Source organism: Cottoperca gobio, chromosome 18 (genome assembly GCF_900634415.1).
Source record: "Cottoperca gobio chromosome 18, fCotGob3.1, whole genome shotgun sequence".
Taxonomy (NCBI): Eukaryota; Metazoa; Chordata; class Actinopteri; order Perciformes; family Bovichtidae; genus Cottoperca; species Cottoperca gobio.
In genome coordinates, this window is record NC_041372.1 from 5,201,530 (window position 1) to 5,229,108 (window position 27,579).

At 43.4% G+C, this 27,579-nt stretch overlaps 1 protein-coding gene across 2 annotated transcripts in view; it reads right to left on the bottom strand.

Moving 5' to 3' along the window:
* Positions 1-27,579, bottom strand: part of LOC115023467 (neuroligin-2-like) — a 148,242-nt gene that overhangs the window by 89,327 nt on the left and 31,336 nt on the right. For both annotated transcript variants that reach the window (XM_029454469.1, XM_029454470.1), the window contains exon 3: positions 915-1,830. In XM_029454469.1, coding sequence (XP_029310329.1) covers positions 915-1,410 — 496 coding nt within the window. In that variant the 5' untranslated portion in view covers positions 1,411-1,830. The remainder of the gene's footprint in view (positions 1-914; positions 1,831-27,579) is intronic.

Consider the following 27,579-nt stretch of genomic DNA (forward strand, 5'->3'; position numbering starts at 1 on the left):
TATCACACCTGCCGACAAAATGGAAATATTTCTCTTTTATTGTTCACACAGTGCCCGGGCAGATAAAAATGTCCGCAGAAAGATCTGAGTTGAGAGAAGAGGGTTCTTGACGGTTAAGAAAAAAAGTCAAATATCCCCTAATCCTTTTCTCATAAAGCACCTGGAAAAGGATTCAGTCCCGGCCTTTGTTCTCTTTACAACACCTTGAATTGGATGTGCTGTAAAAACCAGGATAGGGTAATTGAAAAATGATTTGACCCGCAATGGAATATTATTTTTTTATAAAAGACTTTCTCACACACACACACACACACACACACACACACACACACACACACACACACGTAATATTTATGGTGTTTAAAGCTGTGAATGAACCTGGAAAATAATTAAAACATTCACAACATCTTCCAGACAGAACTTCCCTAGACTCCTCGCCCTGATGAGTGTTCCTAATTGACCATTCGCTAAACCCCTCTCCTGAAAAGCGAATGTCCAATCATAGTGCGGCAACCGTAACTAGACACGGCAGGCCTGTCATGCTTTGGATTTCCCCGCATGTCGCAGCGGTGTTCATGGGGTTGTAGTAAGAGCCATACTCTGCATATGAAGAATGTGGAAAGTGAATATTTTTTTTTTTTAAAGGCAGCCAGTCGTTTCCAACCAACTCATGAAGGTAACGTAAAATCTGCCAGGCTCCATTTCAGCCGAGAAAATAGACGGTCGCTAGAAATAAGAGAACTTTTTCTTGTCTGAAATCAAGGAACACGGAAAGCTTGACAGGCCTAGACAAAGTAACTAAGGCTATGGAGCTTAGCGAACAGTCAATCATCTCTTCATTCTTCCCACTGTTACCCACTAAATCCCTCATCTCCCAGCCTCCCCCGACCCTTCATTTAATACTGTCCACTCACCATCCTCTGTGGGCACGTAGATGTTGAGGTAGAGGCAGTCCTCGCTCTGGTTCTGGATGTAACCCGCCGCCACGTCCAGGTTGTCTGTGAACCACACGGGAAGCATAATCTCAGGAAGCACGCCGTGAACGTTCTGAGGGCACACGGGGGCAAACTGGGTGGCGTTGCGGATCTCCTGCCAGGACCCCGGGGCCTCGGGCGGCTGGAAGCGGCGGTCGCCGATGGGCGCCGTGGCGTAGGGGACGCCCAGGTACTGCTCTACCGGGCCCAGGATCTCATTGTTCAAGTCCTTCTTGATGCCTCTGATTTTGCCGTAGTTGGTGGTGACTATGGGGTTTTTTGAAGGGTCTACCTTCTGGCTCGAAGCCAGGCTGAAGAGCAGGATGAGGCCGAGCACACCCATTAGGCACCAGTCTGTCATGAGACTAAGGGGTTGCGTCCTGGACAACAAACCCCGCCGCCTTTGTTTACTTAATGCGAGTGGAAGGGGGTGCATGACTGGATTTGTACTGTTCAGCCACCTGCTTGTAGTCTGTTTTGGAGTACTTCAGTCTTTTTTTTTTAAGAAAGAATATGGATTATAACCAACAGTCTGGAAGGTAAAGCATAAGAAGGGGATTAAAAACAAAAGCAGGCAGACCCTGAAAGACTAAAAAGAGCTTTTTTTTGGAGGTTTGATCAAGACCAGGAGCGCTGAGTGAAGGTGTGATGGAAGGCAAAGCAGTTGCTGGGGGGGAGAAGGGTCCTTGGGGTGCTGGAGAAGGAGGCCGGACCTCGGTGTGGGTGCCAGGTCAGTGTTGTTTCTGAGCAACAAGGATCCGAAACGCTTCCCCAGCCATGGTTCTGTTGCGTTCCATCCCTATTGGTCTTCCATTATCCAGATCATGTGATTGATGTCTCTTACAGCCACGAATTTCTGCAGAATGTGACAGAGAAGGAGGAGGGAGGAGATTTAAAAGGACAGAGAAAAACAGTGAGAGAAGGAGGCAAAGGGGAGGAGGGGAGGGGGGGGTGGACAGGGAGAGAGAAAGATAAGAGAGATTATAGTTTATCTAAAGCAGAATATATATTCCATTAAATGTTGTCGGCGCAACATTTTCCTTTCAACTGTTCCCCAGCGAAAAATAGTTCCTGAAATAAAATAAAAACCTTAACAGACAGCATTGTTGAGATCAAGTCAAAAATACTCATTTTGGGAACATTTCATTACATCACAAGCTGAATACATGCAGTTCTCCAGCACGTAGAGGTACGTCCCCTCCGATCACATTCTACTTCTTCTGGTCTCTGCAACTGAATCTAACCTGTGGAAATCTCATGTATACTCCATGTTGAGTGCACAGTTCCACACGACCCTCCCTATTTATTATACATGAAAACCCTAAATTGGATTTGTTCACCCTGTCCTGGTCTGACCTGTGTGAGGACATGCACCAAATCCCTCCTGGTGAACTGTGTTTAACCTGCCAGTTTACCTAATGTAGTGCAGATGATGTAGTCACGCCACTACATTAAGTCTCCCTCTTACTACACGGCTACTGATGCCTCAATATGTACGGTTATTAAGTATTTACGCATTATGTGTTTCTTAAAGGCTTGAGTGCTGGTTCGGGAGATATAAATACAATAGCCAGTGTGGACGAGGAGTGGAGGGCAGAGATTAGGGTGAGCCTTTCACTGCCCAGTAAGGTCAAAGGTCAATAATGGGCGCATGTAAGCAGCTTATAACAGCCCGGGACACTTTCGGGTTACATGCGGAGCACAGAGGCACACACATGCACACAGTAAGCCTTAATTGACCCACACATGAATGAGTTCCCACACATTGTACACTCATTCATGTAATCTACTGCCGAAATGTGCAAATCCTCATGTAACAGACCCAGTCAGAAATGCACGAGGCATGCAGGAGATTATACCGTCATAACATTGTTGGGTGGTGTTATGTAATGGTAGGGGGCAAACACCCTGGCAGTAACTAAGACTGTGCAGGAAAAACTGAAAAAAATCTCTTATGTTCTCACACACACACTCTATTTCAGTCTTATCTGATTTTTAAAATTCACCATTACTTCTTTCTCTTTTCCACGCTCTCTCTTGCTTTATTGCCATGCTATAATTGTCCCATTTAAAGTCATCATTAACCGTATTATTGCATCGCCAGCTTCCACTGAAGCGCCTCTGTGTTTTTGTTGTCTTTTGTTCCCCTCTCCCACTGCCAATAAAGCCATTTGAATTTGAAAGTATGGGAGTTAAGTTTCCTGAGGCAAGACTGCAGATAATTAGAGTATATAGGCTGATGAGCAGGCGAGCAGTCTCACTCACACTGATGTAAGACATACAAATAAGGAGGCTCATTCAATGTGATAATAAAGTTTCTTATGTACAAGCTCTTTGAGGGGAGGATCTCCTCCAGCTTGTAGGGAAAAAGTGTGGTGAAAACACATTTGTGTTCTCCCTGAGAGCGGTAATTGCGAGCAAGTCCACAGCATCTGTAATCGCTCCTCGTCTTCCTTTGGTACAGTGTGTTCGGCCTAAATATATCGGTGTCTGCCTTTGTTCCTCTCGGTGTGGACTTGTTGTTCTGCCCACGCACCCATGTGTGTGCCTGGGAGTGTACCCTCTCACAGAGAAGCGGGCAGTAAGATGTGGGCTCTAATTAAGCCATGGACATTCTGGAGGCCGGCATGCGCTGCACTGCGCGTAGGGACGACCCCTCCACCCACACAGGCACCAACATTATCTATTAAACTTTCATCCTCCAAAAAGAACTGGAAGAGAAAGACAGAGAGTGGGAGAAAAATGAGCAGGGATAGTGAGAGTCAAATGAGACATGAGAAGTGAGAGGAAACATGTCCTGGTGTTAGTGAAAACTCTTCAGAGAGCTCAAGTAAAGGCCACACGAGGTGCTGCGTCACTGACCTCAGAGTCTCTCAGAGAAGTGGATATCTGAAAGAGCCTAAACTTGCACGCTGGGCAGGTGCAGAGGGCGGCAGAAGCACACACAATAAGAATCATTGATACAAATCCCTGGAAGACGTAAGTGCGTGCAAGGAGAGACCACCGCAATTTCGGGGTGCATCTAAGTGTTTAATTGCTAATTGGCTCAATTAGAAAGCCTAATTGGTCCAGCTTTGCAGTTAGCAGCGGGAGAGCTTAAGTGATTGATGAAGCAGAGAGGGAGAAGTGAAGGGGGGGACTGGTGGGAGGAGAGCCATATAGGAGATATCCATGGGAGCGTGTGTAGTATTTGGAATGCAGGTAGCAAAAACTATCACACTTACGGACACAGATTTAAAGGAGCAGGTTCTCCCGAAACACTGCATCTCTGTGCAATTACGCAGCACTATCACACACACACACACACACACTGATGCACACTCATCCATGATTCATGTCATCAGGAGAATGTTTTTCCTCTACGCCGGGAGAAAGAGAGAAGGAGGGGGACCACACAGGTCGTTCAGTGGCCGACCATCAGCATGAAGCTCATCTTTCTCTGCAGCCGCCGTCTCTCACTTGGTATTTCTCATTTAAATGTGTTCCACTTCCACCGGAAACCCTCTGGAGGACAACGCAATACAAAGGATTCTATTTTCAATTCTTGACCAGCCTGTTTACTACATGCTGTTTTTGCCACAGGGCTGTGTGACTTCGTATCGCTGTGCATGAGCACAAAAACATGCAAAACAATGCTAAAACTGTTTTCCATGACTAAACATTATTCAAATTGGGTACAAACTGGGCCTTTAGCTGTGATTTCTATAAAAATCTGCAACCACTGAGGTGTTTGGCATCATGCTTCAGGACTCTGACACGGTTTCTGGTCACGGGATTCAAACCTACAACCTCTTGCTCTCATAGACTGCTGTGCCGTTCATCATTTAGAGATGGCGTGCGGGTCAAACTCAACCTTTCATTTACATTGAAACCAAAAATCTGCAAGTGATGCAATTGTGTTGCTTTATTTGTTGACCTGAAATGTCTAAAGCCTGTTAACAAATTCCAATAGACGGTGCAGTCATTTTCTTATTATTAGACCCATAGCTAGGCTATAACGATGTCACCATTGCTCAGAACAGTCGATATCCCCTCTGCTGCTGCAAAGAAAAATAAGAATGCTGTGAAAAATAGGAGAGTCGACAGTGAATGCCGAGCACATAACACAGAATGGACAGCTAAATACTTCTCAGTAAGGTGGAGAAGAAAGCAGAACGACTGATCTGTCAGGACTCTGTTGAAGAGTACAACTTCAGACACAATTTCTTCAGCATCCACACTAAAAGGAAAGTACGGCAGCTTAATGTCTCTTGAGCTTGCTCAGCAAGACGATGCATGTTGACAAAGCAACGTACAAAAATTGTTGCTCACAAGATAGAAAGTCACAGAAAAGTGTTCATTAAAAGGGACGTTTCAAAATGATTGAAAGTTGCTACAAACGGAATGCTAATGTCTTCCTATTGCTTTAGCTATTGTTAAAGGAATAGTTTGACATGTTGGTAAATTAAGTCTTGCAGAGAGTGAAATGAGAAATTTGATATTACTGTTGTATCCATAGGATTTTCTCAGTCAAGAAACAGTCCAACATATAGCCCAAAAACCACAACCTTTTGGACAGAGCCAGTAGCCCACGTTTACAGTGTTTATGCTAAGCTAAGCTAAAAGTCTCCTGTTTATGTTAGTGCACAGTTGCCAGAGTGCTTCCACAAAATGTCTATTTCTTAAAAGGTAAAGGAACATGAAACACACTGCTCAACATAATACTCAATTAACTACGCCTTTAACACAGGTAATTATACAATGTTAGATTAATTGTGAATCCACCGTGGGGCATTGTCACAATACACGGGTCACCAACCCTGGCTTTAACCGATAGATTTCATAAAACTTAACAAACTGGGGTTTGTTTATGAAACGGGAAGACTACCAAGAACGGGTAGCAAAGGGAGTAAACCAGTTGAAGGGCCACAGGGGCCCATTGTTGATCTCATGCTGTCAAAATATGGCTCTGATAGTTTAAAACATTTACAAGAATGGTGTGCTGAATGTGGTTTCCCGGCAGGAGGGTTGTTAAGTACGGCACAGATCAACTAGACATGATTTCCAATGTTATTTTATACAATTTTAATTCTGTTATTTTATACTATTTTAATTCTACTATTTTATACTATTTAAATTCTGCTACTTTAATTCTGCTATTTTATACTATTTTAATTCTGCTATTTTAATTCTACTATTTTAGACTATTTTTTAATGGTACTTCAGACTCATTTACATCATCACTGTGATTATTGTACTGTAAATGCTCTTATTCTGTCTAATCTTGTACTAATTGTTATGTTTTGCTGTGAAGCACTTTGGGCTGTAATTCTTGTATGAAAGGTTCTATACAGATAAAGCTTATTATTATTATTATTAGTATTATTTTTATTATTATTATTATTATTAACGGGATATCATCTGTTGGTGAAAATACAAGACACAAGTAAAAACCTGAATATGGAGAAAGTAGAATTGATCAAATTAGAAACATCTAATTGACAGTCCCAGCAAAAACAGACTGTTATAAGTTTTAATATGTAGCGCTTTCTCTTGTGTGGAAATCTTCTCCGTCGTTAATTATAACGGCTCTCACCCGACATCATATTTCCACAAATGATTTCTTGTCCTTTATTCTGCAGATCTCTACTTCAAAACTGACACCAGACTTTGATGTCGTAGCCATGAGGGGAGCGCTGCTTCACTGCACATATTTAAGACAAGAATTACATAAAGAGCTTATGATGTCATGTTTTCAACAGCAGGCCCTACTTTGTTATCTTTAATTGCTGTGAGGAGCGTTCTGCACCACTTCTCTGTGCTCTGACCGAGGCTTCCTCCAATTAACCTGCCGTTAACCTTCCGTGCGACGGTCATGTCTCTGCCGGTGACTGCAGTGTGATCAGTGAGGGTGATTGAAATTGCACCTCATCTGGGAGGAAATAAGCGCTGTTCCTTTATGTTTCTAAATCCTGGGCGTCGGTTTGGATTAGATGAGGTTGTGTAACTGACTCATGCGTACATCAGAAAGGAAATGGTCATTAGTGGAACATGATGCTTGAGAGTTTTCGTATTCTATCATACTCCTCTGTTGTATTCAGCTCTTCTGTTGGACTTAACAAGAAAATACCACATGATTTATGAGTTCCTGTACGGATATTAAACTGAACAAAACCTTCTTCTTTTTTTCGTTAAACAAAAGAAGGAACATTTCTCAAATGCTGCCGCAGCAATTCAAAATCAATGCCCACATAAAATAATCTAAAACTGGCCATATGGAGAAGCATCTGTTTAAAGAATAAGTGTGAACCTGATCAGACATCAAGGTTGTGGAAATTCTACCAGAAGCTGCACATTTATGTTTGAAAAAAAAGAGACTCGACCCAAAAAGGACCCGCAAGAAACCGACCAGAGGATAATCAGACCCCATCCCAAATGTGGTGGACATGCCCTGTACTCCAAGACGGACGGGAGCATCATGTGCCCTCAAGTAACGAACAACTACGACTGACACTACTAGTGCCTTCATGATTCCCGCATGTTAATACTAATACCAAAATGAAGACCTTCAACACCTTACTTACACTTACTACCTACACCCTGTTTATCACGTAAGAAAAGACGTCAAAAGGTCTCAAATGTAGAACGATCTAAATCCAATCAACTATACAAGAACGTTTTTAAGTCTAACATTTGCCAAATTTAGATTTAAATCGGGAACTATCATTAAACAATTCAATCATTAAACACTTTGGTTCCATTCCGAAATAGACATGAAAAACCTTCCAAAATAGGGATTCAAAAGGAACCCTAACCCTAACCCTAAAGGACGATTGGAACCAGTCAGAATTACACCCGAAATACAGTTGATCCAAACAGAGCCTATAACGTAACACTCGATCATTTAATGAGCAGCCATAGTTTTAAAGTACCGATAGAATGTCATGTTCCCCGGCACTTTACTTCACATACTCAGTCCCACTTCAAAGAAGACATTTTTGCTCTTGCGATGATAATGACGTACCACTTGGAGTTGATCGATCCACTCCACATTACATAAAAGGGAAAACGTTGGGCTACCCATGGCTACTGACACATTTTGGTTGGTAACGTAAAAAAAAGAACTACTCTTCTCCGATGTATGTTTTTCTCATTACACACACACACATAGCTGTTCAATGTGGCTCTGTTGCAACAACAAAAAAACTTTCCCCAGTTTTTCTCCAGTGGACAAATCAGGCTGGGTATCAGAGCCTCAGAATCAAATCCATCACCATTCTGCCACATAGCTTACCGAGCACAATCTAAATCCCACCAAAACCAATTCCACCCAATTCTACTCCAATACAGCTGCAGAACCACCCACTAAGACCTCCCCTGTAATTGCTTGCCACCTGTTCCCCCGTTTTGTGTTGCCAGTCAGTCTGTCAGTGCACTGGGTTCAACTTAATGATAGATAATAACCTGACTTTGCCAGGCTGGTGGTGCAAGCTAAAAGCTGGAATTCAGTGCCTGAAGGGTGCTGGACGGATAAGGTCAGGAGTTACTGCTTTAAAATGATGATGAGGGTCTGTAGGACGAAATACAGACGGGGGCAGATGGATCGAGACACATCACAGCAGTTGAATAAATAAAATGCCTGCGTCAATCTACGCAGGTGAACGCACAAGAAGCAAGAACGTCTGCAGCACATTTACCATGTCAGTGTGCAGCCAAGCCTGAACACACACATGCACCCACGCACACAAAGACATTATGCTCATTATCATCTCAAGCCTTTCAAGGTCTGACAGTATTTGAATCAGCACAGCTCATTTGTTTGCACATTTACTAATTAACACATCAATGCTGAGACACGAAAATTGGACATTTGAACGTCAACAGACTGTTCATACACACATGTTTATCCGCGAGTATGCATTTAGCAGAAATGTGATGTTGTTTGGAGTTTCTCCGTATATCCACAATGTCAGTGTGTATGCGCTTTTATCTCTGGTGACAACAGTTTGATGTGTTGATCGCAAAATAATTTTGAGGGCATGGTAGAGTGGATGCTGAGTGGTTGAACAGGAGGGAAAAAAAAAAAAGGGCTGTTTCATCTCTGCAGATGCCACATTAATGCCAGTAGATGGGGCGGACATAAGTGTGTGTGTGTGTGTGTGTGTGTGTGTGTGTGTGTGTGTGTGTGTGTGTGTGTGTGTGTGTGTGTGTGTGTGTGTGTGTGTGTGTTTGTATGTTTGCCATCCTGCTGTCAGCCTCTGTGTGCGCTCCGAATAGAACGAGCCGGCGGCCAGGTCATTGCTCACTCAGGCTCCTGTCAATGCTTTATTTTTTATTATTCTCTCTCTCACTGTGAGGAAAACAAAACCGCTCAACCCGGAGTTCAATACATATAGCTGAAGAGGGGATGTGTATTAAGAAGAAGGGGCAATGTAAAGAGCAGACCAATCAACTAACAATTAGATCTTCAGAAGAAGAAGAAAAGCAACAGTGTTAGGTCATGGCGATTATCCATACCTATATTATTATATTATACCTTAGTGATGTCTGAGGCAGCGCACCATCCCTCTGTGATGTTATACAGAAGTCATTAGTTTTAATGTACCACATCTTCAAATTGTCAATTTCATGTAGCATCAAAGAATGCATGCTGATTTACTATTAACAACCTAATTGCAATGTCAATACAACTTTCAAGCAACATTTTTGAGATGTACCATCAGACTCATTTTCTGGCTGACTAATGTGTCGTACTCTCTAACAACACCACCAGTGTTAATGCTTTTATGAGTACGGATGTTTAGATGCTGTCATACTCGTGGATGGTTTGATAAAACAAAGTATGGTAATCAATGCAGCAGGACCAAATGTATATGTATTCCTTGCCTTGTTAGCCTCAAGCAGAGATGAGGATCGGGCTTCAGACGTCCGGTAATCAAATTTCTTTCTATCTCCACACGCTCAGACATTTCCATTTTAAAATGTGTCGACTTCAACACCAGCTTTATGCTCAACTTTGTCTCACATCCGCAGAAATATTCCCCAAGACCTTTAAAGACATAGAGATTACATAACCGTTGCACTTTGATGAGTATATTCCAGCTTGTAGCAGAATATACAGGGCCACAGGGCATATTATTATAAAGACATCGAAACACCATATACATGACAGTGTTAAAGTCAGCTTGACAAACAGATCATTCAGAATACTTCAGAATATGCAAAAGCTATTAAAAGCATACAACTTTTCGGCCATATTGAAGGAATCGCGTTGAAAATGTACTGTTGATATTCAGCCTTTCTATCTGTATACAATGTACATTGTCTTCCTTTCCTGCGCAGACTCTATGCGGGCATTATAGAGACTCGACTGTGCTGAGAGTGGAAGCGAACAGGCTGATAGACAGCCCGCTACAATACAGACACAATGGGAGGATGCGGAGACGGAGGGAGGGCTGGATGGAGGAGGAGGAGAGTGTAGGGGCTGACAGTAAACTTGTTGACAACACAGAGATGTACACGCATAGACATCAGTGTTAGGTAGCGGTGCTATGAGAGTGAAGTGTGTGTGTGTGTGTGTGTGAAGCAGGGGGTGTTGGGGTTGCGGACCACTGAAGCGCAAAATTGGAAACAATGTGTCGGCAAGAGTTAAAAGCAAATATTTACAGGGCTTTAATTTGCATTGGGAGCAGTTGGTTTCCGGTGTGGGTCAGCGCGTCTACAGCAGAGCTGAGGAACATGGAGGGGCACGGGTGGTAATTAGACAGACAGCGGTAGATTAATCACAGGCTGACAGCACAGCCTCGCAGCCACACACAAACACGTTCACAAGCTATTCGCAGACCCATCACTTCGTCTGGCTGATCTGGTGAAACACTCTGGATGTTTTGAGCGTATCGAGCTTTGACGAGCATACCTTATTCTCTCTTATTTCTTTAAGCACACACACGTACACAGTGCCCCGCCGTCGTGCTCTGATTACCTGCTTCTCCTTCTTCCTCCGACTCCTCTATAAATCACTAGCTCTAAAGCGCCCCCTGCCCTCGCCCCCCCCACAGATCCTCCAGTGGGAGCATCCAAGAGAGGCAGAGGACACTGTGCTCCTGCCCCAGGGGGAAGACCCCTCTCTTAGGCTGGAGGACGCTGCCACAGCTCAGTGAAACTTGAGAACTACAGAGGGGGGGATACAGTAGCTGGCCAAGGGAAGCTGCCATTAAACAGGTTCCATACATCATAAATATTTTAACCGTCTTCTAAGTGGTTTTGACCTTGGATCAGAGTACAGTAGGTCCACACTTTGGGGCAGACGTAAGCAAGAGTTTATAAAACTTTCAAAACTTTCTTACAGCGGTAATTCTCTTTTAAATGTCTTTGTTTACAAGATCAAAAACCTACTTTACCTTTTAGTTTTTAAAACACAAAAGGGACTACACTTCTTTTATAACCAACCACCATCAGACGCTGGGTTTTATCATTCATAATATGTCTGAAGAATACTAAACAGGTTTTAATAAATGCAATAATGCTGCAAAGAGAACTGCCTTTAACTTGTAGGGTCTTTAAAGAGATTGGTTTGCTATGATGCTGCGATACAGCTTTAAAAAGGCTTACAAGCCCTCTTGTCTAACACTACGGCCCCTTTGTACAGTGGTCAGTAAAGGCCTCGTGACATTAGCATTTTATTTGATCCCTCCGAGTGAATCCCCTGATCGCACATTATCTAGCAAGAACACTTAAAAGCGGTATTTCACCATCGAGCCCTGTGAATCAATTCCGAGCTTCAAGAGCCAAAAATTGAGCAACGATGCGCGGATACAGGTGTGGCTGGGATTTTACTCTGAAAGGATACTACTGTCAATAATGTAACGTAATGTAAATGGCCTAAAATGGGGGTAAATGGAGGGTCACTTTTTTAAACTGGGTGAGTGGGATGCACCAATGGGTGGGGGGGATTTAGCCCAAGGCAACATGGGGCATAGTTTCAGAAATTGGCTTCTCTGTGTTTGAGAGACGGGGTGAATGGGGTGTAATTGAGCAAATGAATGCTGCTGAAGGGAATTGACACATAGAAAGCAACAGTGGCAGAATGGAGGGTACATAAGGACAAATGTTCCCCAAGCCAGGCTAAAGTAAATATGATGAATGTCAGTTGTAGCTTACAGCTGCTCACTTGCCAGGCAGAAAAGCACTTGGAATTTGTTTACAGGGATTTGCGACCTGGGACAGATAAAAGCGTTCCATTAAAATATTGACTTAGAGGATTAGGAAGGTAGGAGAAGTTCTGTAAAGTGACAGAAATCTTGCAATTTTCCAACTGAGATCACATTGAGTCTCTGGAGAAAAAGAGATATTAAGACATCAGTAGTTAAATTGAACATTTCATCTGAATTTGTACAGCAAATATGGAGAAGATGGTTTTAATCACAGTAATACAAGTTGCTGTTAAAGCTTTTTAACAGTCGTCCACTAGTCAGTTCAAGAAATGAATGAGTTAGACTGGTTGTAACTGCTGCTGGTGTCTTATATTAGTGTCTTTACTGGCCATAAAGTGTGTTCCTTTAAATATTAACATGACGGTTTTCCATTTATCTAGCAAGACATGTACCGCATACAAACATTAAACAAAGTCATAAGCGCCGAACAATCTTCACAACCAAATAAATTGATTTAAAAAAAACTTCAAAAGATACCAAATTTGATAATATTTCAGACATCATAGCTTAAATGAATACAGAATACATCTGATAGTGTCACGACTATTTCAATAACCTTAAATAGAATCTTTAGTCAACCTCATATTTGTGGTATTACAGTACGGAGCCAAGGTAAGTGTAGCTTCAGATATATTTATAGTTGTACCGGTACAGTAAAGTTAAGGATAAAAGTCATAACAGTTAGTGGATACATGTATATGTACTTTGTGGAGAAGATCCTAGTGAGGACATTGAGATGCGGGGCCAGCTGAGGATGTGACACTGAAAAATAAAGTGAGTGTCATTTGACTGGTAATGACCAGCGATGAACCTTGAGCGGGAGTGATATACATAAAGATGAATGCCACAGAGAGTGATAAAGAGCGAGGAAGAGGGAGGGTTTGGAGCGCTGCCATGCTGATCTAGTTGTCCCTGACAGATGGCAGGTGAGACACACGAGCAGCTGATGTGGACGATTGTCTGTTTCCCCCCCAAACAAGAGGACATGTCAACACGTCCCTCTCTGCCTGTTGTTGTCCTCCTCTCTATTTTGGTCTTCAATTAATTTAATCTAATGCAGAGTAGCTCTGCATCCTTCTAAAGCCGAGGAGAGGGTGAGGCATAAATATCAAAAGAAAGGGCAGGGTGAGAGCAACCCTCAGATTCTAATCAGCATTATTATTAATAACAAGTTGCATCAGCTCAACACTTCCCCCTGATCTTCCTCCCTCTTCCTCCCCTCCGTTGGTTATTAACATGAGTGATGAATATTCATCCAGTGCTTAAATCTATAGCTGAGCTCATCTAGAAAAGCTGTGTTTGTTTTACAACTGGGGGAGAGCTGGAGGTGGAAGATGCGCACATAATCAGCACATCTCTCCTGATGAGCATGATGCTGCTGCATGTACAGTGCAGTATGTTCTATATGTGTACTAGTAAAGTACAAGTGTATTCCCGATTAATTGATTGAAAGCTGAAGAGCTACGACGGTACAGGACAGAGGACCGTAGATTAAATGGAGTAGAGAAAAGTAGGTTTCTCACTTCTAGTCCGCGGCCGCCAATTTTGCCAGCTGAATTGACAGCTATTGCTGGCAGATGTCAACAGCTCGAGCTAGCTAGCTAGCTAATTAAGCTAACATTAGCACCATGAGTAGAAACGCTGTCTCTGTTTTAAACAAGAACACCGTAAAATAGGCTCTTAAATATGCACTTGATGGCTACATACAGACTGAGGAGACATTTATACCCCGTTGATGGATGTATTGAATTATATACCTACAGGTCTAAGTGACTGAATGAGGACTGTTGGTTTGCTTCAGACAGAACGACTCCTGCATCTCTTCAGCTACTGCAGGGTTTACTGGCACAATGTGCGGCTGCATAAAGTTTTAACTGCTTCTCTGTCTTTCGTCCACCTTTGCTTTGCTCTTACTCTCTTTTCAGCTGAGCTTTCTCCCTCTCCGGTTCCATCTCAGACAGTTTGTCTTTTCCCTCCTCGCCGTCTCAGCTTTTCTGCCGCGGTACGTCTCCTATAATGTGTTCTCTCCCTTCCCCCCTTTCCTGATCCCCCCCTACCTCTGCTGCTACTGTACTTCAGTGTGTGTGTGTGTGTGTGTGTGTGTACGTGTGTGTGTGTCTAAGGCATGTTTGAGGCGTCACAGCACAGTGGGATATCGAACGCCGCCGCCTCTCCCTCCCTCTCCGTCACTCTTTTCTCCCTCCATCTCTGCATCTAAAGGAACCGAGAGTCTTTGCCCCTCGGCTCCCGACGAAATAATGAGGTGCAAGCGGAGAGTGGCGGCTCCGGCACTGAACAGAGACAGGATAGCGACTGAAGAGTGAGGCTCCAGTAGGAGGCGGCCTGAGAGACTTATTCCACTTGGTGTTGGAGGGGGCTCAAGCTCAAACCTTGGTGGCATATTGCCGCAGACCACAGGGGATGAGAGTGTGTGTGCATGTTCATGCATGTCACCATTTTTCTTATTCCTCAGCTTGCTTCAACCTCTGGGATCCATGATGCACTGTTCCTCTGCACCAACTGGAGCAATTACAAGAAAAGTGTTTTTATGTGTGTGTGTGTGTGTGTGTGTGTGTGTGTGTGTGTGTCTGCTACTTGTTAAGCTTCTACATATGCACCCAGAGACGCAGTGCTGAAAAAAAGTAGGTTATTCTGTTTTTTTTTCCTCTGTTCATTCCCCCAGACTCTCAGTTTTGTTGCCTCTCACTCCTTTCCTTTGCTTCCTCTGTGCAGCAGCATGAAAAATGAATAAGACAGTGCAGCTTGTTTGATCCTCTCTCACAGCCCATGCTGTAATTTGAGACGGGTGGGTGAGGGGGTAAGACCATAAACCCACTTTTAAAAGATAACGCAACACTAGCAACTGTAGCCATCGAGCCCCGACCCCCTCCCTTCTTGCCTTCAGCTTCCTTTGTTTTACCTTCTCTTTAGCCCTCACTGCCTATTTTCTTTCTCCCCTGGGTGCAATTTTCACTGAGATATATACAACGCTCAATACTCATCTACTTTTCTCCTAAAACTTGGCGCCCGTGTGTGCATTGTGAGTCCTTTTTAGTGTGTGGGTAGGCAGCAACAGCCCTCTGACCACAAGGAGAGGACAAATCCCGTGCTCATAAACCCATAATCTTTATAGCTCCCAACAAGAACAATTGCCCTTTAAGTCCAACAGTAGGCGCTGCCACTAACTGCAAAGTCTGATTCCCACATTTGACGGCATAGTTTAAATTGATAGCTTAATTTAATACCTAAATAATTTGATTAAGAAAATCATTCTAACTTTGCACCATAAACTAGTCTCTAAACTTTTGCCAAATCAACAGCAAAATGTCTTTTTGGTTCAGAACTACACGGTGTCGTTTGTGGAGAAGCCGTTTGGAGCGGGGTCGCCCGGTCTCCGGGACAGCACATCGGCACAGATCGGCACAGGTCGAAATGCCAAATGACACTGAAGTCAGGGAGTGGATCCTAGATTATGTCTGCCGGCTGCTCTGAGGCCCTGTAATTAATTACAGCGGCCAATAATAATTAGGGCTGGGCACCAGCGAGCGGTCGCCGAGCAGAATGTGGAAAACTGGCGACTGATCTGGTGTCTGTCTACAGCCTCTGAGCCCTGTGGGCGCTGCCATGCCACGCTAGCACCTGCTCTCAAACTGCGGCAGCTAACAGCTTTCAGTGTGTGTGTGTGGGTGTTGGCAAGGGAGCCGGGTGACACGGGCTGTTAGGAAAGGGAGGGAAGAGGGGCACAGTGTGCTCCGACAGGGTGGTTGATTCACAACAATACGCTAGCATCAGCCACTAGCCTCTTGGGCTTACTGAACTGTGGAGCTGTGATTCATCTGCTTTAATTCACTGGAGCTGGATAGCTCTGGAAAACAGGCCCTCTCTCATACACACACGTCGAGGGAACATGTGTGTGAACAAACAGCGCTCACACAAGGGCCATGACATCGCAAACAGCACACATGTTCAGAAAGCAACCGTTTATTGTTCGCATGCAGTCGAGTACAAAGTGAACTTAATGTACTTGTTCTTACACAGATGTAGAGATGAGAGTGTGTAACTACTGCACTAAGCGAGCACACACAATGAGCACACACAATGCAATAAATATGAGCATTCAAGGTGCTCATGCATGCATATTGGGTTTATACGGAGCAACGATTGCTGTCATGGAAACTCTGTGAAAGTGTGCAACAGTGTGCTGAAATGTATTGAATTGTGTTCTTTGTTCATTGAGTGGCCAATTAACAATAAGAACAACTGTTAGACGTGCACTTTATTGTGGATTATAAACATTTATTTTAGCTTGAGAATGTTCGTTTATGCACATGGGCTCTACTGTACATATTGTATCGTTTTATGAGCTCCTCTATGCATAATTCCTGCAATAAAATGTATTTATTTCAGTGTGTATTACTTCCATCTGAAGATCTGATTAAGTGTTAGCTTACAGTGCAGTTTGCACATCTGCACACACTTCTGTTTATACTTATTATTCCATCTGCACAGCTAATTATAGGAAGAACTACTTCTGCCCACTGGCATATTTGCTTGTAACCTATAAACATGTCACACATGCATGCTGTACTCTGAATGTATTATTTTATATGCTGCATTCGTTTCACATTGCCTGGTTGTTGTTAGCGCTTTGCTGATCGTTTTCTTGGCTCCTGATTATAATTGGTATAGTTTTTAAATCTGTAGCCTGGTAATTATCATTTAGAATACTGATTAAAATGATGCACGGCATTTAGAAACATATTCCATTAATAATGCCGCATGGGAAAGTACACAGTAAGAGCGTATGTAATTCTCTGTGTTTGGATCGTATCAGAGTATAGCATGTCACTTACACACATCAGAAATGCACGATAGTGTTTGATCATAGTGTTCAACTAGTCATCAATAAGCAGCAGTTCATAAGTCTTTGAAGGCACATGTGGAGTGAGTGTAAAGTATTAAGATGGACTTTGGGACCGATGCGTTTACATCCGCTTGCTCTCGATCTACGTAGACGCGTCAGCTGTTGCGTCCTCACGGGGACGTCCCACATGGGTGCTTACACTCGTGCTATATTAGGAACGGCTTCGCACTCTCCTCTAAATGCACCTCACACAACTCGTGCTTAAACCGAGGCAATTGCCAAAGTATTCAGCGCTAATCGCACCACGTTTAAAAACACTCTCCTCCACAGCCCCCCCCCCCCCCCCCTGCTTCCCTCTGTGGGATCTCCCTCACGACCCCTCGCGTCGGGCTGGACTCACCAGCATCTGGCAAGCTTCCTCGAAGGCACGTGGAGCAATTATTTGCATATCACTCGCCTCATGCAGTTGCAATTGTTTTACCAAATTAGGATCTTTTTCTCCCCCATCCCCTCCCCCATCCCCTCCCCTCCCCTCCCTTTTAGCTGTGATCCTGCTGTGGTACACCAAGTCAGAGAGAAGCAGACCCAGAGACATTTAGTTCGCTCTGTGATCACTATTCCACAATCATGTAATTCAGACAGTGTGTGTGCAGTGTGCGTCTCTAGATCTGTGGATTTTGCCATCGCCCCGCCCGCTCACTCACATATGGCGACCTTCTGCTCCAAATAATTCCGCCAGGACTCACCTCGACGTAAACATGCAGCCATGAATACATCTCGCCTCGTAAATAATGAAGTTCCACTCAACGTGCGTTTAAAGGGACATACAGCATACTTCTTAACGTGCTCAACGACAGCTTTGATTAATACACGTAAACAAAAGGCAGAGGTGCGACGTTTAAAGCCGCTCCGCTCTAAAGTAAATGGCAGGCTGAGTGATTCGTGAGTTAGAAAAACACCATTTCAATGAACACACTCAAAGACACGTGTGTTGTGTCACTCGGGACTTCGGTGTAGTGTCTTGGGAGATGCAGTAGCTTTTATCATTACATGCGCATGAAGTGTGGTGACTACACATCGGGTACAGCAAACAAGGACTCGTGAGCTCTACGCAAATATACACGCCGACTCATATTACTAATTATTGTTAATTGTACAGTACTACTTCTTCACTACTTCTCATATATGCTTTTTTTGTTTTTTGTATTTTTTGCACCTTGAGATTGCTTTTAGCTTGGAAAGGCGCTTTACAAATAAAATGTATTATTATTATTAATATACAGAATCCTTACAGAAAACTTTCTGTAAAATGTTTGGTTTGCTGCAGAGACCTTCCAGATCTTTTCTGGGTAGCTGTCAATAACATGCGTTTGAAATGTGAAACCAACACGCTCTGTCCTTTTCTCCTGGGAAACAATACATCTTTGACACCAGTGAATGAGCTAGCTAGTATAGCATTAAGCAAGATAAAAAGGGATTAGCATGATATTCAGAGGGATGATTAGAGAAGCTGAGCTGTGCAGTGCAGCTGGACACAAATAATGACTGCAGTATAGAAAGGGATTCCATTTACATTTAAATATCCCATGTCATAAGATGTGTATCATCAAAGAGAATTAAAGTTCTGTGTTAAAAACAGAAAACAGGAATGTATCATTGCTCGCCCCTTGGTGTCATCTTCTGCCTGAAGATAAAGTAATCCGAAAGACAATCCTGGTTTAGAAAAGGTTAAAAGAAAAAATCATCCAGCTCTCGATTAAGACCTTAAATACTGCAGCTCATGGTAATTAATGTATGACTAGACTTTAATTAGCAGGGAGACTGCCTCACATTAGTCACTGTCGTTCACACTCAACTGTAGAATATATACATTTAGTGTACGGCCTGACTGTGTGAGACTCGGGGAGGGCGGCAAACAACCATTATTTTCATAATAGATTAGTTGTTTCGTCTATAAAATATCAAAATTGTGAAAAATGTCTATTAGTGTTTCCCAAACAGGCCTGAAACTATATTATATATTTTACTTTATTTTCAAAAATAGTGAAAAATTACAAATTACAAGGTAATTTTTTTTTATGTCTTGCTTTTTCAGTAAAAATCCCAAAGATGTTCAGTTTCATACGAGATAAAAAGCAGATAAAAGCAAGAAATCTCCATATTTGATAGAATAAAAACTGCATTTTCAGCCCATTTTGCATGAAAAAAATGATTAGTTGATTATCAAAACTTCTTAATTGTTGCAGCTGTATTCCCAAAGCCCAAGATGACTTTGAAATGTTTTGTCTTGAAGATTTTCCATTTGATGAGTAAATAAACCTGAAAGTATTCACATTTAAGAAGCTAGAATCAGAGACCTTTTACGTTTTGTTTCTTAAAAGAAATGCCTCAAAGCGATTATCAAAATAGTTGGCGATTCATTTCTGCAGCTCTGACCTGAGAACAGTCCACAGTATGAGTCACAAGGTTGAGTGTGTTTGGAGTTCTTAGTTAAAAGTTCTTATTCTTAACTTAAACTGTGAGAACGTGCGTTTCCATTTCAAATGTCGAACGGCGTACGTGTGTGTGCGCGTTTGCGTGTGTGTGTGTGTGTGTGTGTGTGTGTGTGTGTGTGTGTGTGTGTGTGTGTGTGTGTGTGTGTGTGTGTGTGTGTGTGTGTGTGTGTGTGTGTGTGTGTGTGTGCGCGCGTGCTCGCTGCATGGAGCATGAGAGACCAGCGCTGAGAATAATTAACTCCGATGACCCAGTCACTGCAGAGACGGGGCAACCGCTGTGACTGGAACGCCTGTCAAATAGACCGGTCATCACACTCCTCGGGCGGCAACCGGATGAAGAGGAGCCTTCACACACACTCAAACAGAAAACACACACACGCACAGAAATACAAGCGCACAGAATGTCACATGCAGAGCTGGTGTATTAATTAACACATTCGCCGCCTATGAATGAATAAACACACACCATGTCAGACCTGCAAAATTGTCTCCACACAGCAGCTTTATATACACGTGTACTTGTCTGCTTAGTACACTTGGCACACACTCATTCACACCGTGCTGCAGCAACACTACAGACATGCTCACACACACACACACACATATGGCAAGAAGCTGGCTGTTTCGTTAGCACCCTTGACATCTCTGACAAATTGACTCCTTTATGCGAGTGGAAGTGTGCGGCAGAGTGTGGGGGGGGGAGGCAGGGAGGCCCGAGAAGGTGGATCATCTCATTCAAACGGTCCGAAGGAGAGCGATATCATTCTGAGACACACACACACACACACACACACACACACACACACACACACACACTCCACTTGTGATATCACAGGCATAAAAAAATGAAATAAAAAACCTACATCTGCAATGAAGAGCTAAGATGTGGGGGGGGGGGGGGGGGGGGGGGGGGGAGCTGGAGAGGGGACGGAGGGAGAGAAAGATGGAGGGCAGGGGCAAATGAAGGACAGGAGGAGGAGGAAAGATGCCGGAGAGACAGATAGAGTTTTGAGGATGAAAGGAAGCAAGGAAGCAAAAGAGTGAATAGAGAGCGTGCTGGAGGAAAAGGCAGATTGATAAAGAGGCTATTGAGAGAAGATTTAAGGGGCAGAGCAGCAGGGATTTACCACGCTGTTTAGTTACGAAAGAGACTTTGCTCACCTTTAGTGAACTCATATAAAACCTCATGATAGGAGTTCATAGCATGAGGTACAAGAAACCTTTGGACTTTTCTTTTTAGAAGAACAAAATGTCCAGTGGGCAGCGAGTTAACGCTGCACTAAAGCAACGTTTTGAAGAGATTCTAAGAGAAAATAATATGTGCATATACTGTATAGGCAACTACAGTATTTTTTATGTTGAGGAAATATTGTAATAATGGCAAATAAACTACGGTTAGAGTAACTGATTACAGTATTTATTTTATCATTGCACGTCTTTAATGGGACACGAACTCCAGTCTCCTGCAGGAAAGATGGATGCATCAGTAGCTCCTCCCCCACCTGCTACACAAAAGGGACGCACTACTTCCTGCTTTGGGAAGGAACGCCACTCGTTCGATGCAGAATCATCCAACGTGAACGTCCTTCCGTGGGTTGTTTTACTCCACAGTATTAGTTTGAAAAGCAGTAAAGCATAAATCTATTAAAAACCCTCATGCATTGTTTAAAGCGGCCGGCAGTGCATGTGTGGAGCGTTCACACCAGCTGCGATATTTAAACATTACATTAGTTACATTCGTCCCTGGGCAGGTTATTACAAATTAGTGGCCTTGTGTTACGCTAGAACTAATCTTCAATCAACGCAAACCTTTGGGCTCATTTTGCAAATTTGATAACTTAATAATTAGCTTTGCATATTGAAGCAGTTATTCCCAAAGAATCCCAAAGACATTCCCAAGGTTTAACCCCTCATGGTGAGACTTTAGCTCCAATGGAAAGCTGCAGGTTTTCAGTGTTGCTGGAAACAGAAGATTTCATCAGATACAACAAAAAAAACAAAGAAATGTGCGTTATACACTAGGCACTATGTGATTTTAGTTGCCATGCAACAGTAATCTCCACTGAAGATCCATGAAAATAAATCCATCCCTCCAGGTACAACTGCATCTCTGTGTCACACCGATGCAGCATCCTTTAAGGCGCGGCCTTGTTGGAGTATGAGCCAAAAAGCCACTCTGGAAATGCAAACAGGTCGGAGATGTCTCATTCTGGAATGAAAGTGGCACGTCTGTGGCTTTGCTAATTATCCCATTTTGCTCTCATAATGGGGCTCAGCTGTCTGCTCCTTCTCTTAATCTTAGTCTTGTTTGTAAAAGTAAGATATGCATTGCACCTCGGTGCTGATGACGATAAATATGAGCATTAGAGAAACAACCTGAGGAAGACGGAGATAAATGAGACGGAGGAAATGGATGAGTAGCGGGACAGCCTCACAACTCTTAACTAATTCCTTCGGCGGGAGACAAGACAAGAGAGTATGATTCATATCCGGCATTATGAAGAGAATGATGAATCTACTGCCATCGGCCGTGCATTGTCCTCGTCGTAAGAGCACTACAACATCCAAAAAAAGGCTGTGAAGTTTATCATGTACATGATAACACACTGTTGAAGATCTTCATGTATAGAGGGGATACATTGTAAACTCTCGGTAACACAACTCACTGGATCACAAGCCTTTTAGTTGGATTAAGATTATTAAAATATGATTTATTATTGGGTAATTCTTTAATAGCTGGTTGAAATTTGTAAAAGCATTTTATATTTTTGTGCAATTTATTACATTGTAAAATTGAGCAATTTCAACAAAAGGACAGATAAGCCCAACTATTATATTTATTTATCTATGCATGTTTATTTGTTGAATAACTTGAATTTGTTATTTTTGAGTCACTGGGAATCAAGTTTATTTGTGTAACACACACACACACACACGCACACACACACCACACACACACACGAGGATCCTGAGATGATCTCACCTCTGTACCGACTCGATCAAATGGCGAGATACGTATTAGCTCGCGACCTTCACGGTGGCGTCTCCTGATTTACCGTCCTTCTGTTTGCCGTTCGCTGAGAACGAACAGCGAGCAGATATTCGCTGAATTTGAACAAAAGTCTGTCGGATTAAAATCGCTGACTCCACCTTTAACTGTTATTATTTTAGAAACCCCCTCCAGGTTGTCACCTCTAATTGCTCTCTGGTATTTTTTGTATTTTTTTAAAAAGGCAGTAAAATAATGATGCAATGACGAGAAACACGTTCATTTAGCTGGTTCCCCTCTCTGCGCCCCCATCGCACCTGTACGCCGTACCACCTCCTACTCATAGGAACATATGAAACAATCTAATAACATCTGGGTTTCTTTATTACGTTTCTGATCAGGAAGTGGCGCTCGGTGGATCGGGTTACCGTTTGACATTTCCAATTTGTTTAGGCTGTGTGTGTGTCGCCGCCCCCCCCCCTCCTCACCTGCCGAGGGGGCCCCGGGGCTGTTTGGCAGCGGTTGGTGAGGAGCCCGTGGCTGGCTGCAAAAGTGTTTGTTTGTGGCTGCTGCTTATTGCTGATGCTGTTTGATATCTTGGCTGGGGTCTTATCTGTTTGGTTGCCGAGGTGCTGCAGTTGCTCTGATATCTTGAAAGGCAGCTCGGTTTCGGGCAGCTGTCAATGTCTGCTCCTTCCTCTCTCTCTCTTCGTATCTCTCTCTATCGCTCTCGCTCAATCTCCCTCACCCTTTTTTAATCACTCAGATCAAAACCAGGGTGGCAGGAATCTGATAGTGAATTAATTGTAAGCTTTTACTATGCAGATAAATGTGTCACTGCAATTTTATTGGAAGACTCAAAAAACACAACAACATCTAAAGTTGTAATCTGCAATTTATTTTGCAAACCAGATGGCTTAGAAGTTAGCAGACAAATATTGAAATGTGCTAATGTTCTTTTTCTGTTCACTATGTTATCTGGTTGTCCATAACATGAGCAGCTGTTGAGACACGACCTTATAAAGAGTTATCTATTAGAGGCTTTTGTTAGTGGGGCATCAGGAGTTTGTGACACGCTCTCATAAATTGCCATTCGGTTGTTTTCTATATGTGAAAGGTTTATTTTGTGGTGTACGGAGGATAGATGCTGTGCACCGTGGCCCACCTCAGGGAGCACTGTTATCATGCTGACGCTAACACGTAGATCTTAAACACCAGGGAGCTAATGTAGCATATGGAGGGAAATGAACAAAGCATGTGGCGGCTCTCATGACATGAAAGAGTAACAAAGAGTCACAGCAGCTTGGACTTGTGGCTCTCTGATGCAGTCTGTTGGTGAATTACTGCGGGTGCTGGTGGATTCTACACCTTTCATGCATGTGCCATTTTTATTTATTTTTCATTGTGGCTAATGTGCAAGCATTATCTGAAAAAAGCTCAGTATTGCAGCACATTAATTCATAATCAAACTAATTCATGCATCATAAATAGTACATAGCTGCATCCACTGTTACCGATGCACACCTAAAAAAGATTCTGTTGGGCAGAGCCTTGCTCCGCTTTACATTTCCGTGCTGCAGTAGCAGGAAGGGCTCTAAACAAAGCAATCAGCTGGTTAAACGTTATCAGAGCACCTGGAGAAAATGAGTGGTAATGCCCCGAACAGTTCTCCTCTTAGTTCTCTCTCCGGCTGATCAAAAAGCCGTCACGCCACATTGTGCCCTGTAATGGTTTTGGTCTTTTTTGTCTGGACTACTTGGTATTAAAATGAACAAAAGGAAATGTTGCGCCTCAACTGTGGCTGTGCGTATTCTGTAAGTGTGTGTGTGTGTGTGTGTGTTTAGTGTGCACTCAGGTGTATGTGTGCTAAAGAGAGATGGAGAAAGCTGCAACCAAACTGAAAGATTGACTCATCCAGATGAAGAGAGAGTCAGAGAGCGAAAGACAGAGAGAGAGAGAGAGAGAAAGAGCGAGAGAGAGCGAGAGAGAGCGAGAGAGAGCGAGAGAGAGAGCGAGAGAGAGCGAGAGAGAGCGAGAGAGAGAGCGAGAGAGAGTGAGCGCGAGAGAGAGCGAGAGAGAGAGAGAGAGCGAGAGAGAGCGAGAGAGAGAGAGAGAGAGAGAGAGAGAGAGAGGAGAGCGAGAGAGAGAGCGAGAGAGAGAGAGAGAGAGAGAGAGAGAGAGAGAGAGCGAGAGAGAGAGAGAGAGAGAGAGAGTGAGAGCGAGAGAGAGCGAGAGAGAGAGCGAGAGAGACAGAGAGGGTGAGTGATCAGGACATTTATTATCTGTATACTCGCTGCAGCCTCAGAATATAATGTAACCTCTTCATCCCTCTGATAGTTAGCAATTGTGATGTATTGGATATCAGCGTGTTATTGTTTGTGTGCATGTGAGACAGAGGAAGAAATATGAAGAAAGGAGTACTTTAAGCCATTGCTTGTGCAGCTTACAAATGAGTGTGCACATACACACCCAGGTTGATGTTTTTGTGTCTATGTGTCACAGAGTTTGTTCCATCAAAGCGTTTCTATAAATAGCAGCAACACCGCTCGCCAGCTACGCAGCATGATGTGTTATATAACCTTGTCGAAATGCATACTGAGACCACATCAGCATCAACAACGAGGCTGCTACCTGTTCTAATGCTGCAAGGCTCTCACTCTCTCCAACATGCACCAACACACCGATTACATGGTCTTCTTCATTATTCATGACCCTAACCCTGCTTTTACTACAAGGTGTACAGGAAAGAGGCAGGATAGAGATGTGAAGTGTGAAACGGCAGCGGTGTACTGCAGTAATGCCGTCTTACGAAACACATTTAGTTAAGAGAATAATAACCGTCAATTGTTAGAATTCATTCTCATATCAGCTTCGCAGCTGAGATGTCTAAATCGATGGTGATTGTTCGATTTTAGAATCGGGACGCACGCGACTTTAACATCGCAAGAAAAAGCCCTACTCAGCATTTCCTGACACTCCAACGGGCTTTTTAAATGCTCTGCTTGCAAAGTACGAACCGCAACAATCCTCTCCAAATTTGGACGTACAGTTTTCCCTGGACAGCAATGACACGTTGTTTATATATAAATATTGAAATAATGTCGCGAGAGTTATTACAATATCAATTCTGTCCGCTCACTTCCAACCCCAGATTTGCTCTCCACTTCTTTGAATGATCCACTACTTATCATCTAGTCCGACTCGCTGATCATTTTTATTTCCTTTGAAGGAAAACATTTTGAAAACCCTTTCAGGATTCAGTGCATTTCATTTCACATTCTCGATGAGCCAACGCATATGGATTAACTATGCACATCCATAAAACACTTTGAAGCACTTGGCACCTAACAGGCATGCGGTGACATACACATGCATGCTCACACGCATCTTTATCACTCCATTGGCCCGCTGCATGATTCCCTGCTTACTTTTAATCCAACGAGGTGTGTAATGGCTGCAGTGACGGGGGGCTGTTTAAGATGACTGCTGCGGTCACGGCTCAGGAGAATATGGCTCATCTGCAGGAGGCGCAGGCCATTCCTCTTATCTCCAACCGCTTAGCACTGATCGAAAAACAACCTGATAGAGGGGAGCTAATTGGACTAAATGTCACCACTGGGTCATTTAGGAGCCAAATGGACGTATGACTGTATTTACTGTAAGCGACTGCGCCCAACGCCTCTGAGACAACACATGCAGAGCTGCAGCACATGTGTGTTCCAAGATGCACGAATGAGTCTGAAATGTGAAAGTTGAGTTGAATTTTGGTCCGTGTAGCGTAGACAGATGCTGCCATCAAATAACCCCCCACACCGTCTGACTGTATGACAGGGCCTGCTGACTCAGCAGTTACACACACACACACACACACACACACACACACACACAAACATAGAGAGAGGTAGAGAAAGTGTTAAATTGGAGGAGGGCAAACAGAGGGGAAGTGTTAGAACGAGTATGTGAAGTGGATGGATTATTAAGAGTGTGTGTAGTCATGTGAGAGAGATATGGTTGGGTAAATGTAAGGGCAGTGTGTGTGTGTGTGTGTGTGTGTGTGTATGTACCCTTATCTTAATTGAGATTTGCATATCAATTTGGGGTTTATCCTAAATTAAATCCCATCATTTTCTGTGATTTTCTGTGTGTGTGCTGCATATTTAAAAAACATTGTAAGAAGTGGGGGGGGGGGGGGGGGGACGACATGAAAGTCTCTCAAGACTGGAGTTACAAGTTTCCTCCTGTATCTGTCCACACTCTGTGTCTCATCCCCTTTAATTCCTCGGTGCTTTGTGTCCCACTATCCTCTCTGCGGTCCACCTTGTAGCGTATTGGAGCCTTAAACCTCTCTGACTGCTTTCATCTTCTTCTACTCCACTGTCAACCCCCACGACTTGCACCTCCACCTTTACCCATTTCCCTTTCTTGCTCTACGATGTCCCTGTCGTTACGGTTCAACACACACATGGCGCCCGACAGGCCAAACCGCTGACCGCTATCGCCTCGGCTGCACCTCGTCAGGACACACCACATGCTGAAACGCGCATGTCAGAGAACACACACACCGTAGCCCCAATTTTCCACCTAAAGACTACAAAATGTCGCAGCCCCCGTATTGTCGTAGCAACAGTATGTTAACCATCTTGACGAATACACAGTGAACTCCTGGACCTATTCAGGGCAAAAATAAATTAATCAATTATAGGCTGATAAAATATAATGCATTTACCTTGAAGAAGCTACGTTGATATGGGATATTTTCACAGCACAACCCAAAGTGAATTACACTTCAACACACTAGTTAACTATTTAAATCATGAATTAAACAAAAGATAATGTCGCTACATGCAGCATACAGGCCATTCAAAAAAATTCTTGCATCACTGAAAAAAAGGCTGTTTAAAGCCCCTGACTCAAGCCTCCAGCCCACTCAAGCCGTGCGTGCATCATTGGCTTTGATTAAATACACACACACATGCATATTTAAACTTTCATATCACACACACACACACACACACATATTAAATGACAGAGCAGGCAAACACTTTTCCCATGTTCTTTTCACAGC